Source organism: Cololabis saira, chromosome 12 (genome assembly GCF_033807715.1).
Source record: "Cololabis saira isolate AMF1-May2022 chromosome 12, fColSai1.1, whole genome shotgun sequence".
Taxonomy (NCBI): domain Eukaryota; kingdom Metazoa; phylum Chordata; class Actinopteri; order Beloniformes; family Belonidae; genus Cololabis; species Cololabis saira.
Genome location: NC_084598.1, coordinates 37,845,096 through 37,858,323, shown reverse-complemented (window position 1 = coordinate 37,858,323; position 13,228 = coordinate 37,845,096). Strand labels below are relative to the sequence as shown.

The 13,228-nt window shown below is 38.9% G+C and overlaps 1 protein-coding gene across 1 annotated transcript in view; it reads right to left on the bottom strand.

The window, feature by feature from the left end:
- fam50a (family with sequence similarity 50 member A) overlaps window positions 1-9,934 on the bottom strand; it is a 42,576-nt gene extending 32,642 nt beyond the window's left edge. The window contains exons 1-4 of the mRNA XM_061736779.1: window positions 9,715-9,934; window positions 6,752-6,836; window positions 6,564-6,663; window positions 3,487-3,611 (exon numbers count right to left, since the gene is read on the bottom strand). Of these exons, the coding sequence (XP_061592763.1) occupies window positions 3,487-3,611; window positions 6,564-6,663; window positions 6,752-6,836; window positions 9,715-9,825 (421 nt within the window). The 5' untranslated portion in view covers window positions 9,826-9,934. The remainder of the gene's footprint in view (window positions 1-3,486; window positions 3,612-6,563; window positions 6,664-6,751; window positions 6,837-9,714) is intronic.
- Between the last annotated feature and the right edge of the window lie 3,294 nt (window positions 9,935-13,228).

The following is a 13,228-nucleotide window of genomic DNA, read 5'->3' as shown; positions in this document are numbered from 1 at the left end:
AACTTATTTGATTGCTGAAGCTCTAATTTCCTCCAGTTTTAAGCAGGAAATGATGTCTTCCAGCCATCGTGCATGAATAGGAGGGAAGGGATCCTTCCATCTGAACAGAATTGCTCGTCTAGCCAAAAGGGAAGCAAAAGATAAAGTGTTTCTCTGGGTAACTTCCTTTTTCCCTCCATGACCCCAAACAGGGCAGTCAGTGGGTTTGGTTTCTAATTTGATTCTTTGCACTAGAGAGAGGGAGAGACTACCTCCAGTATTTGTTTAGACACGGGCAGGACCAGTACATATGGATGAGAGAGGCTTCTGCAAATTTACATTTTACCAGTGCATGAACGAGTTCAAATAAACGCGTTCATTTAACACGTTAATTTCTGTGAGAACGTTGAACTGAACGCAACATATTTGCAAATAAAAACTTGAACTTGTTCATTCTGCAGATCACCAACTGGATTTTGAACTGTTCAGATTATGTGAGTTTCAGCTTCACTGTTTAGGTCCAATTATTACGGAATAATCCTCCTTCTCATTTCAACAGGTGGCGGTGCGCACATTTAAAATACTCGACGAGAAGACGACTACACACTACATTACCCACAATGCAGTGCACACTAGCATAACAACGGGCTCCAGCTCCATGGCAACGGCAGCTTGAGCCGGTGCAGTATTTACTAGACCAGTGAAGAGAGAGATGTTGCTGACGCATCGTCAGCGAGCCGTCAGATGATGATCCGCTTATGATTATCGGTGGGAATTTTACACATCGTCTCCCAAAGAGTCAGACGGTAAAAATCTAACCTTTCTGGGCAATTTATGTCCACCTTCACATTTGAAACCTCATCTAGAGTTAAAGCATCCGTCCAGTGTGAGAAAATATCTGCAAGTCCTTGACAATCAAACAAACTCTGAGAAGAAGAAGAAGACCCATCAGCCCCAAAAGACCCCAGTCCCACTGCTGCACCTTCAGGGGTTGATTTCCCAGCAACAGCTAGACAAACTGATAAAGGACTACATTGTTGGAGATTTACAGCCTCTAAGTAAAGTTGAAAAGCCACTAGGACAATACATGATTGCATACAGTGAACAGTTTTAGGATAGGGGGGCGTTTAATTCGTACTTCTCATCTAAAAATATTGAAATTAATTGAATTTGAACTAGTTCAAAAGGAAACTGGTGAACGTGAACTGTTCATTTTTAAACTATGTGAACTGAACTTTTAACTAGTTCATGAGAAGTATGAACTTGCACAACACTGCATTTTACACAGTGGCCGGGTTTCCCAGATCCAACCTCTCTTAAGGATTTAAGAGAGGTTCAAAGAAGGTTTGAACTAAGAGAGAACCCTAAGATACGGGTGTTTCCCAGATGACTTCTTAACACCGTTCTTTAGTTTCGCTCTTTCAGAAGCTCTTTGGAGCAGCTGTCCGGTTCTGAAACCAAATCAATCGATGCCAGGCAAATCGATCACCGATCACTATCAGCGCATTTTCACACGCAGCACTGCTACCTAACGCACTAATTCCCTGCTGCCTGTGCGTTATAATGAAAAATTAAGATGATAAATATAATTCAATGACCCTTTTTCATCCAAACGGTGTGTTACTCCGTTATTTCTGGCTACAGTGAGGCTTTTTTTCCCCACACGCAGAAACCGGGAGGAAACGTGGTGGCCGTGTGTGTGCGTTCAAAAACATGAGCCAAGAGAAGGCGAGTTTCGCAAATCGCAACGTGGAATTACAGCAATCCCTGGTTTTTCGCAGGGGTTATGTTCCAAAATGAACCCGTGATAAGTGAAATTCTTTTTACAATTATAGAGGGCTTCAGATTGCAGAGATCATCCCCGCCACGCACGTATTCCTGCTCTTCTGATGCTGCTGCATCCCGCAGGTGGGTTTTTTCAAGAGAAGAAAATAGTTATGGGTCGTTGTCTTCGCTCTTTTTTCTTCTGGGCAAAAAGATTCTTTAATATAAACCGACACCATTGATTATATTTGAGACTGTAATGAACGATTCATCAAAGGATCCCGTTGATCAGCTGCTGCTTCCCTGTCATCACATAGATGCGCTCGGGCGCGGCGCAGGAGGATCGGTGTCCCGGCTGCCTGGACAGCGCGGTCTGACAGCACGTCCAGGGGACTGAAGTGCTGACGCACGAATGCGTTCATAAAAACAGTTCTGCTTCGCGCACGGTGACGCGGTTGATTTGCAGCGAGAACATGCTGTATAGCAGCCAAATCATCAAATAAATTATATTCATGATGATCGTTTTATTTGTGCGTAATGCATAAAGCATATACAGGAACACACTTGTTATTCCTTATTTTTCTTTTTTTCCCCCCTTTGCTGTCACCAATAAATGCTAAACAATATAAATCTAAAGTATAAAATAGATCAAAACTTGTGCGGGGTGCATTGTTTTAATATCTCATTGCTTGGTGTAATATTGTTTTGCCTGACGCGGCTGGATCTGTGAGTCTTTGTTCACTAAGATGGTTGTAAAGACTGGGTCAGCAGCATCTTTCATTTCCTTCTTAATGAAAGAGATACTTAAGCTAAGAGCGACTCTGGGAAACGCGATTTTCTTTCACAGGCTCCTTAAGAAGGTTTGAAAGAAGTCTTTCGCTGTTAAGAACTACTTAACTGATCTGGGAAACCCGGCCAGTATGGACTAATATCTGGGTACATGGAGGATAACTTTGCTTTGGAAATATGAGCCCTGTGTACCACTTTTAACTGAATTAAGCAGTGACGTGCACACAGGGAGGTTGATTTAACCAATCTGAGTATGGACTCCCAGGTATCCTCCAATAGGGGGAGCCCTAAGTCCTTCTCCCATGCTGCTTTGAGTTTATCTGTGGGGGCACTCCTAAGATCCAGCAACATGCCATAGAAAGCTGAAATGAGCCCCTTTTTAAGTGGGTCTGTGGCAAGAACTTTGTCAACTGTGGTCAAGCCTATTGATGCACCAGAGCTGGGTGTCGGGGAAAGAACAAAATGTCTAGCCTGAAGATACCTGAAGAAATTTGACATTGGAAGGCTGAATTTCTGCTCGAAAGATGCCAAGGTGTTTTCAATAAACAAATCTTTCAAACTGATTATACCCCTCCTGTGCCATTCCTGGAATGTGGGGTCCTCACGGGATGGTATGAAAAAGTGATTTGATGCAATGGGGCTAAGAAGAGAGAAGCTGTGAAACACAAAAAACCTCCTAAATTGGGCCCAAATTCTAAGAGAATGTTTAACCACTGGGTTTTTGATTGATTTAAGTGAAGGACGTGGAAGTGAGGAACCGGTACTGTTGACTTTTAATAAATAAATATGAATTTCAGAAGGTTTTGTGTCTGAAAGTTAGGCTGCATTTACACTGAACATATCGGAGCTGTGACGGATCTCCTACGAACAGACGCACGTTTCCGTGTCTGGCGTGATTACGGGTGAAACCCTCAGCTTCACCCACAGATGAAGTTAACAGCATCAAACACTCACAGTCCAGCTCCTCCTCTTCCTCTTCCTCTGCCTCCTCCTCTTCATCCTCGGGATTAAAAGATAAACTTGCTATCTTCCTCTTCTGCTCCTCCTTTCGTTTCTTCTCTTTCTGCTTCTCAAGCTTGCTGCAAACAGAAATGAAGAAGGAAAGAAAGAAAACATGAACAACAAGCTGCTAATCCTCAAGAGAAAAGAACAGATAAATATTGGAAAGGCGCGAGCTGATAATCGCCGACGATCAATCTCTGGGCTTCGATATAAATCACGTCTGAGGGCACCAGGGCCTCTCGTTCTCTTTCACGTCTCATCAAAAGAACAATCCTGAAAACGTGTTCTCCTTTGAACGATGGACTAAGACGCGATGCAAGATTGAATCTGTGTTTTCCTGGCAAACGTATGGTCGAATCAACATGCCTCATGTCCTTTAATTTCTGCTTTTTCATTAAAAATAAAACGTTTCAACATTTAACATGTTTGTAGTTGTTGTTTAGAGCATCAAGAGAGGTTTTTATTGAAGAAACTGCAGTTCTATAATGATGCGCCGACTCAGCAGACGTATCGATGTTGTCAAACTAGGGCTGGGTATCGATTCAAATGTCAAGAATCGATTCGATTCCGATTCTTAAGATTCAGAATCGATTATTAGGATTTGATTCGATTTGATCCGATATCGATTTGGGTTAGTGTTATTAAAATTGTTTTTTGAGCTGTTGCCTGAATTATATGACTGTAAAATAACTAGTGAAATAATAATTTCAAAATAATTATTGTGAAATAACTAAGAAATAAATAACTCAAATAGGCCTTTCAATATCTATTTAAAGTGATAAAAAAGAAAGAAATTGCAAAAGTTCATGCAGTAAACAAATAGTTTAAGCTTGTCTAATTTATTCTGTCACCAAACACACAGCTTCCCATGATGCACCAGGCATTTTTCAGGTATTTCCTGACAAACCGTGTGTCTGATAACAGAAGAACCCAAACAAGCTATAATAAATATAGATTCATTGAACTAATATAACATTTTGAAATTTAAGCTGAAATATCCAAAGCACAGAACACTGGTTGTGCACGGTTGGGGGGGTGGATGAGTGTGTCTGTGTGTAACGTGTCTGGCGATTCAATGATCTGAAGTTTTCCCAGCACACAGTTGACTGGACACCAAAGAAAAGTTCATTTAACTCAGGAGTTTTCAAAACCAGCACTTTGTTAACGCTTCCACGCCATGTTAATTGTTTGATAGTTTCACAAATTTACACGTGTGTAAATTTAAATGACCTGACTACTGGGATTAAAGTTAACCAGGCGAAAATGTAATGATGAGAAAAGAAAAAAAAAAAAGGAAAAAAAAAATCGATCTTTAGACATACAAATTGATTTTTAGGAATGAATATGAAAATCGATCTAGAATCGGAAAAACGATTTTTTCCAACACAAGCCTAAGTCAAGGTGACCGACCAATCGTAGAGAATTACAGGCAGTGACGCACTTTCCTACCCGCATCCTTGTTTGTGTAGCGGCTGAAGCCAAACGGAGTTGGTCGCAAAAACAAGCCCAGCTCAATTATGTGGAATTGGTTTGGGAGTTGTGGAGCTCCAGCGAAAGTCATTTGCAAAGTTTGCACAGAAACCGTTCACAAGTCAGGTGGTAACAAGATGAGCAAGCGTGAGACCGGAACAGACGACACAAACATTTGGCGAGTCGAGCCAGCGATGAAAAGAGGAAACAGAAGCTGTTACCTTTTATCTCCCAAATGATACGGTACAAAAATTAGGGTTCAAACGCCTGCTTAAGGTACTGTAGCTGACCCGCGGTACGAGCTGAAATACTTTTCCAATAAAAAGATGTTCTGGTAAAAATTCAGCAGAAGGTTTAAATTCAATTCAGCTGTCGGAGTGCAATTAAATCTTTACTTTAATGAGCTTGAAGGAGATATTTGTTCTAGAAAGTTACTGAACAGAATGTAAATTATAAGAATGAAAAAACGGGAAAAAAATGAAAACAGACAAAACGTCAGTTATTGAAACTGACAACTACGATCATTCAAGATTTGTTTTTCTGGCCCCATTTCTGCATCGAGGATGACGGTACACTGCTATCCTAGTTATTATTAACCCGATTTAGCAGTTTCTTTAAATTATTATCACCCTCAGCAACATGTATTGTCTGTTTTTATTTTTGTTCAATTTAAGATCGTGATAAAATGTAAACTGAATAAAATGTAAAAATAATTTGTTTATATTTGTTTTTAAAATGTTTGATTTTTGTACATTGCTTCAGATCCACACTGAAGCAATGTCCAAGCATCAAACAGTTTAAAAACAAATATAAACAATTATATTATTTTTACAAGATACACGGAGGAGGGGGAGAGATACAACTGGTGTAAGTTCAGGGTTTTTAAATGCACAGCCATGAACCTCAACCTACTGTATTATATAATTTAGTCTTAGTAATGTCAATTAACATCTTATGTATATTTATAATTGCTCTTTAACTAAACAAAAATATGTTTTATCTGATTAACTCAATTAATCGATGGAATTTTCAGTAGAATACTCAATTACTAAAATATTCGATAGCTGCAGCCCTAGTTGGTTATGACTGTTGTTGAATGTATTTTTTTCTTTCTTTTTTCTGTATTAGATAGGTTGTGAAGTTCTAGACTCAAAATGAAATGAAATTGTGGACAGCTTTTCAGACTTTTTGACGACCTCAGATGAACTCTTAACTGTGCAGTGTTTTTGTTTTGTATGTTCTGTTCTCATTTCGCTGTCTTCATTTTGTAGAATGTCTCTGCTTTTTTTTGCAGAGTAGTTTTAATTTGATATTCTCTTTATCTAGTGGAAATTTATTTGGTTTGCTTTTATTATGTTGTGTTTAGTACTGTATTATTTTAAAATGTTGGTGGACCCCAGGAAGAATAGCTGCAGTCATGCTGTAGCGAATGGGGATCCTAATTAAACAATTTACTAGGGCCAAACCCTGAACCATGAGAAAGGAGGGCAACCGAGAGCAGCCCTGTCCAGTTGGCCAGCGGCGTTGGTAAAACCCACGGAGGCGGGGGACAAACTCACAGCTGGAGTTCCTTGGACTGCTCTTTTTTGGCCAGCTGTTTCTCCCGCTCCTTCACCAGCGCCTCCTGTTTGGCCTTCATGTCATTCAGAGTCACCAGACCTGATCGATATCGAGACAAAACGATAAAAGTAAAGATTCAGGAGGATCTTTCTGCTCCGTCACCGGCGAGTGTTGCCCGGATACCTACCAACCGTGCTGGACTTGAGCTCCGCCTCCACAGCATCGTAGTGAGCTGAGAACTTCTTATCAATGTTGGCCTTGACCATGTTGTCCTGCAAAACACGAAGACCACACAGCCACAAAAGACACAGGTGAGCAGGTTATTTGACCAGAGCTGCAGGCTGCTGAAGCACGAACCCTGAAGGACGTTCATGTCGTTGTTTTATAGCCAAGAAAACTTAAAACAGGCTCCCTGCCATGCACATTCGTGGGAATTCAGTAGGTCTAAAAAAAAAGGTCCTTGTGACATAAGGATAATTAAATATATAATGCAATATCGTCGACGAATAAAAACGAGACTAAAATGTAGATTACAAAATAAAAACTCTGCTAAAATGTGTCTTTATTTTCGTTGACCAAAACGAGACGAAATGTGTCGTCGAAAAAGAAAAAGATAAATATGTTGTAAACTCAAATTAGAGTCTTCTGTATCTGGAATGGATGTATTCTTGAGTCTATAAGGTAACAATAATATAATAATAAGATAACCTTGTTTGAATTGTAAAATGGGTTTGGCTAAATACAATTTTTGACTAAAACTAGACTAAAATGGTCCTGGACAATTCTGACTAAAATAAGACTAAAATGCTCAGACTTTTAGTCGACTCAAACTTGACACGACTAAAAGGAGAATGAACGTGACTAAAACTAATAAAAACTAAAATGAACCTATGGAAAAGATTTATTATATTATAAAGGGAAAACTATCAATATTTCAAAACATTTGGGGTCCTTTTATGGAATATATGGAGAGTGTGGATTTAAGCGGTCTGGGGAGTGGGGGGGTGAGGCGTAGCTACTCGTGATCTTCTGCAGTGTTCTAAAATAATTTCCTTTCTTTTGGTACTCGATTTCTTTATTTTGTGTGAATTGTACATTCAAGTTTATATTTCTGAATTATGCACAACGGTGAAATACTTTGGACTAACCCTTGAAAAACAGAGAAACCTTTGTTGTTTTGATTTTTGTTACTTTCTTGTTTTGTTTGGGGTTTTATTTATTTATTTTTTTCTTTCACCTGCTGTCTTCCAATGTAGTCACAAACATGAACTTCTAATTTCTTTTATTTTTGTTGTATATGTTCAATTTATATTGCTTCGGAGATTTCTGCCCTCAACTCTCCCCATTTTCACAGGCTTCCCTGTCTATGACCACTACTAATAATACCAGTACTAATACCGTATTTTCGCGACCATAAGGCGCACATAAAATTATTATTTTTTTTTTTTTAAATGTGCCGGGCGCCTTATGAAACGGTGCGCCGTGTCTATTACCTGAATTACGGTAATGTAAGGCCGGTCACCATGAGAACGGTAAAAAGAGAAGGGGGCGGGTGAAGCCGTGAGTTGCGGACGTGAATGAGACCATCCACTGAGCTGTTTAATGCGTAAACAGAAGATGAAGACTTTTAAGGATTTGCTTGATGTGTAAAGTGAAATAAAATACAATCAAACTAAGTTTTGCTCCCGCTCTATTTTTAAATAAGCACACTTGTGTGTGAGTGTTCTGCAGCGCGCGTGTGTTTTGCATGTCGAGAACCGAGGATGCACCTGCTGTGGGGTTGCGGGTCCGATCGCCGCATCCCCGGGGCAGATCCGGCTGAAGTGCCGGTGCTCTTTCCCCGGGAGCCCCTGCTACCAGTCCAGGCGGGCTCCTCCGGTCCCGGCCGGTCGGAACCGGTCAGATTCCCCGGTTGAAGTCGCGGCGATGCGCGCTGCTCCAGCCCGACTTCCTGGTTCCCAAAGCGGGTCCGATCGACCTGGTTCCCAAAGCGGGTCCGATCGACCTGGTTCCTGGCCGCTTTGGGAGCAGGGATTTCTGGACTCCGTCCCAGGTCAGATCAGCTTCACCCTCCGAGATTTTCAGCCAAATCTGTCGGTTACAAACCCCGGTAGCGGATCCCGGACATGCACGTGTGTGTGTTTCGCGGCGCGAAACACACACATACTCGTTTATGTTGTGCTTGCCTGCCACGCTGATGGACAGAAACGCCTATGGTGATTTTTAAAAGAAAAACTTTGCATAAGACGTTTCCAGCCGGAGTCATTATAAGGGCGAATGAAAAGGGGTGGCTGGATGAAGGGATGATGATCAAGTGGCTGAGACAGGTCTGGAAATTCGGACTGCGCCGGGGAAAGACGGGTTCCGCGCGGGGAAAGACAGGACTTTGAAGGGTTTGATTAATGTAAAAACTTAAATAAAATACAATCAAACTAAGTTTTTCTCCCGCTCTATTTTTAAATAAGCACACTTGTGTGTGTGTGTTTTGCGGTGCGCGCGTGTGCAGCTCCGTGTCTGTAGACTGCGCCTTTTGGGTCGGTGCACCGTATGTGTGTTTTAAATCCAAAAATTACACACAAAAATGAGGGTGCGCCTTTTCACACGGTGCGCCGAATGGTCGTGAAAATACGTTACTACTACTACCACCATTACTACTAATACTACAAGTACTACTAATACTACTTCTACCAGTACTAATACTACTACTACTACTTCTACTGCTACTACTACTAGTACTAATACTACTACTACTACCACCATTACTACCAGTAAATACTACAAGTACTAATAATACTACTTCTACAGTACTACTACTACTACTAGTAGTAGTAGTAGTAGTATTACTACTACTACTACTACTACTACTACTACTACTAGTAGTAGTAGTAGTAATACTACTACTACTACTACTTCCAACGACTACTGCAATAATTAATTTCCTTGGGGGATAAATACAATATTTCTGAATGTTGAATTGAATATTTTGTTCCTCCAAACTTCAGACGACCAACATTTTTTTTCTTTTTTTTTGCCTCATTTCGGGTGAAACTGCCTCTGTGGAGACTGTTTTTGGCTTGTTGTGACATGTTAAGCAGGACAGAGACAGCTAAAGCACCGCTGCTCATCTCTGCGGAGTAAAAGGACAGAAACCTCTGCTATCCTCTGCTTCAGCTGCTCCAGCTGCTCTCGCTCCTTCTCGCGTTTCTTCATCAGCTGCATCGCTCTGCCGGCCTCGCTGGCGGCTCCTTTGTACTGCGCCATGTCGCCTCTGAGCAAAGTTAAAACAGACTCAAAATAAAAAGTGCAATTTCCCCCAAAAACAAGTTAATGCTTGTTCTCGAGCGGCTGCAGCTCAGCTCTCTGACGCCACCAAAACAAGAAAGATGGCGGCAGCGGCGCGGTGCATCCTGGGTAGTTGCGTGATTACTGCTGCGTTCCATTTACCTCGGAAGTCGGAACTCGGAACTGGGAATGACGTCACAGCCGAGTTATCAGCGTTCCAGTTACAAAGTTGGTAAACAAGTTTGTAGTTCGCATATACCACATGAAAAATGTAAATTACACTATAGCAGCATATATATGCCGAACAGTACTTGTATATGACTGATTTAGTGTGACCAAAACTAGAATGAAGTGCTACGAATTTTTACAGAGCTCTCTTCTACTGTTTACAACCGGGGCAGCCATCTTGGAATGTGAACTCGGGGGTGGTGAAGACTCTCCCACTCGAAGTGGGAAAATCCCACTTCGATGGGCGTTCCAGTTGAAAATTCCGACTGGGAACTGGGAAATCACCACTTCCGAGGACAAATGGAACGCGGCGTCCGCGTTGATTACGTAATTACGTCTTTACGTCTTTTTTTCTTTTCTTTTTTTTTTTTAGAAACTTTATTAAAAGGTCAGACGTTACAATTAGTGAAAACACATTCAGGTGTTCCCAAGGCAGGTAGTAATGTACATGTCCAATTACAACAGTAATAATAAACAACAATTAAACAAATGTAGTACATATAATGGCATGACGTTATTCATAGAAAAGACTACAACAGCTGAGTGAATTGAGCATGACGAATAATACAGCATTAGAAATCCAGAAAGAGTAACAAGGGAACATAAAACTGACCCTAATGTGACATATTTTAAAATTCTTTAACATAAAGTGCAACAGACTGAATAAAATAAATAATAAACAGACATAATGAAATAAAAGGAACTTATATAAATAAGTAAACCCTTAAACTTTCTGTTCTCACTTCCATCTCCACCTTCCAACTACATCTTTTATTAAGTACAACCGACTCCTGCACTTGCTTTTAGTCCTCCTTCATGCATACTGACTGTTTTACTTGATTAATTGTTTTATCTTTTGTATTGTGTTTTAATGTATTTTTGTGTATTTATATAACTTTGTTTTTTTTTCCATCTTAGCTCCCTATCCTTACCCCCCTAGGCTGCACTTGTAAATAAGAAATTTGTTCTTAAATTGCTTGCCTGGTTAAATAAAGGTTAAATAAATAAAAAAAAGTAATTAAATTAGTAAAGTAATTAAACTAGTAAGGAAAAAAAGCAGCTTTTATAAGGGGGAATTCAGATGGATTTTATTTAATTCAGTAATCTTTAAGAGATCATGTAAATTTCGTGCCTTAATTGTATTTTTTCTTTTCTTTTCTTTCCATGGATGTATTTAGAAGTTTCTTTCCCATGTATCTGTTTTCTTTTTTTTTTCAAACTTTATAGAACAACATTCTGTAGGATTTACAATAAAGGGCACATGAAACAAAACAATCAATTATCTACAGATATTCAACACTTGGAGGGGTTGAGAGGAAAAAAAATACATTAACTGACAAGCTATGGGAAGTGTGTTAATAAAAATGAAGAAACAAAGACATCATTTAATATAAGCTTTTGACAATATCGTTTTTTTCACACATCAGTTAAAGAGACGCAAAGTACAGTTTACATTCATTTTTCAAATATACAATGGAGAGTTTGCTGTTCTTCCATTTTCATTAATGTATGACATATTTACTAAGTAAAATAACAATGTTAACCATGTTTGATATATTTCTTGGAAGATTATCCATGTAAATTAAGATTTAATAGGAGTAAAAAGATTGTCAATCCCAGTGTTTAGCCAGCTGTAGGTTCCTGCCAGAATTGTAATGAAATTGGGCAAGAGTAGACCAAATGCTCTACAGTTTCCGGCTCTTCTAGGCAAAACCCACAAGGTTCCACTACAAAGTTAAATATTTTGCGCAGAAATTCAGCAGCTGGGTATACATTGTTCAAAATCTTAAATTGCATCTCTTTTATTTTTGGGGCTATTGGCCATTTGATAAATTTACAGAATGTATCAGTTATTATTTTGTCAGTTCCAATTTTTAATGGCTGGTGATTTAAAATCAAAAAATAATTTGCATTTTTCCAATGAACTTTTCCAATAACCTTGTTATTACATTTCTGGTTACTAATGTGTATTTCATCAAGTAGTAGTTCCCGGAATTTTGACTATATTATACTTCTCAATAAACGAATGAAACTGAAGGAATTGGCCATTTTCATCCATTAGATAAAAAACAAATAAAATCTTTTTCTGATACCATTGTTGTTTAAATAAGGTTTTCCTATTGATTGTAATGGTCCTGTTATTCCACAAGGTGGTGGCATGTGATGCGAAATTGTGTGTAAATATCATTTTCCAGTATACTGCAAAATTTGTTTATGGAAGTTTGTTAACTTGATTTGAATTTAGGGATTTAGAGAGACTGTGAACCACACTGTGTAGGTTGTTTCCACCCGCCCAGTGTCTCAGTATACCCTCTTAGCTGTAGCGAGTGCAACCTTAAGCCATTGTGCATTCAGACAGCATTTTTAATAAATAACGTAGCTCCGACGTCACATAACAGGTCACTTATGTATAAACTCTGTTTAAGTTCCCTCTCTGACATTAACTGGAACATAACATGGCTCCTTCCAAATAAATTTGCTATCTCCAATAAAATCAAAGAAGTTCAATATAAAATTAAATCTGCAAGCAGCGATGAATGGGCCCTGGCACTCATTATATATCAAAGATATATTGTTATACCATAATAATAAAGATAGGAAAATGCAACACTTAATCAACTTGAATATTCTAATTGCAAAATTCCACATACAAAAGAACAAATTCTCCCAAGGTCGACTTTTCTTTCCTGATTTTCCAATTGATTTCAAGAATTACTTTGAATGTATTAAAAAAATTCAGAACAAAAAATGTATACAAACGGCTAATATAATTAATTGAAGGAATATTAGGAGAGATGTAATGTCTTACTTAGTTTTATTTAATTTCATTGAACGTTATATTTACAGGTATGTTATTATGCAATATCCTACGGACTTCATTCAGTGTATGTTCCTGTAATGTATCTGCTTATTTTCTTGATGCCAGACTTTGTATTGTTCATGGTCAATGTTCTGACTTTGTTTAAAATCTTAAAATAAAAGTTTGAAAAAAAAAAGATAATAAATAAACTCCTTTATTAAATAATCGATCTTTGTAGACTTCAAGGAAACTTTTATATATGTAAAAAGAGTTGATAAACACATAAAGGGACTAAATTGATTTCGGGCATGTATTTTTTTTTATTTTTAAGTTCTTTCTTATTTTTTCCCCCTT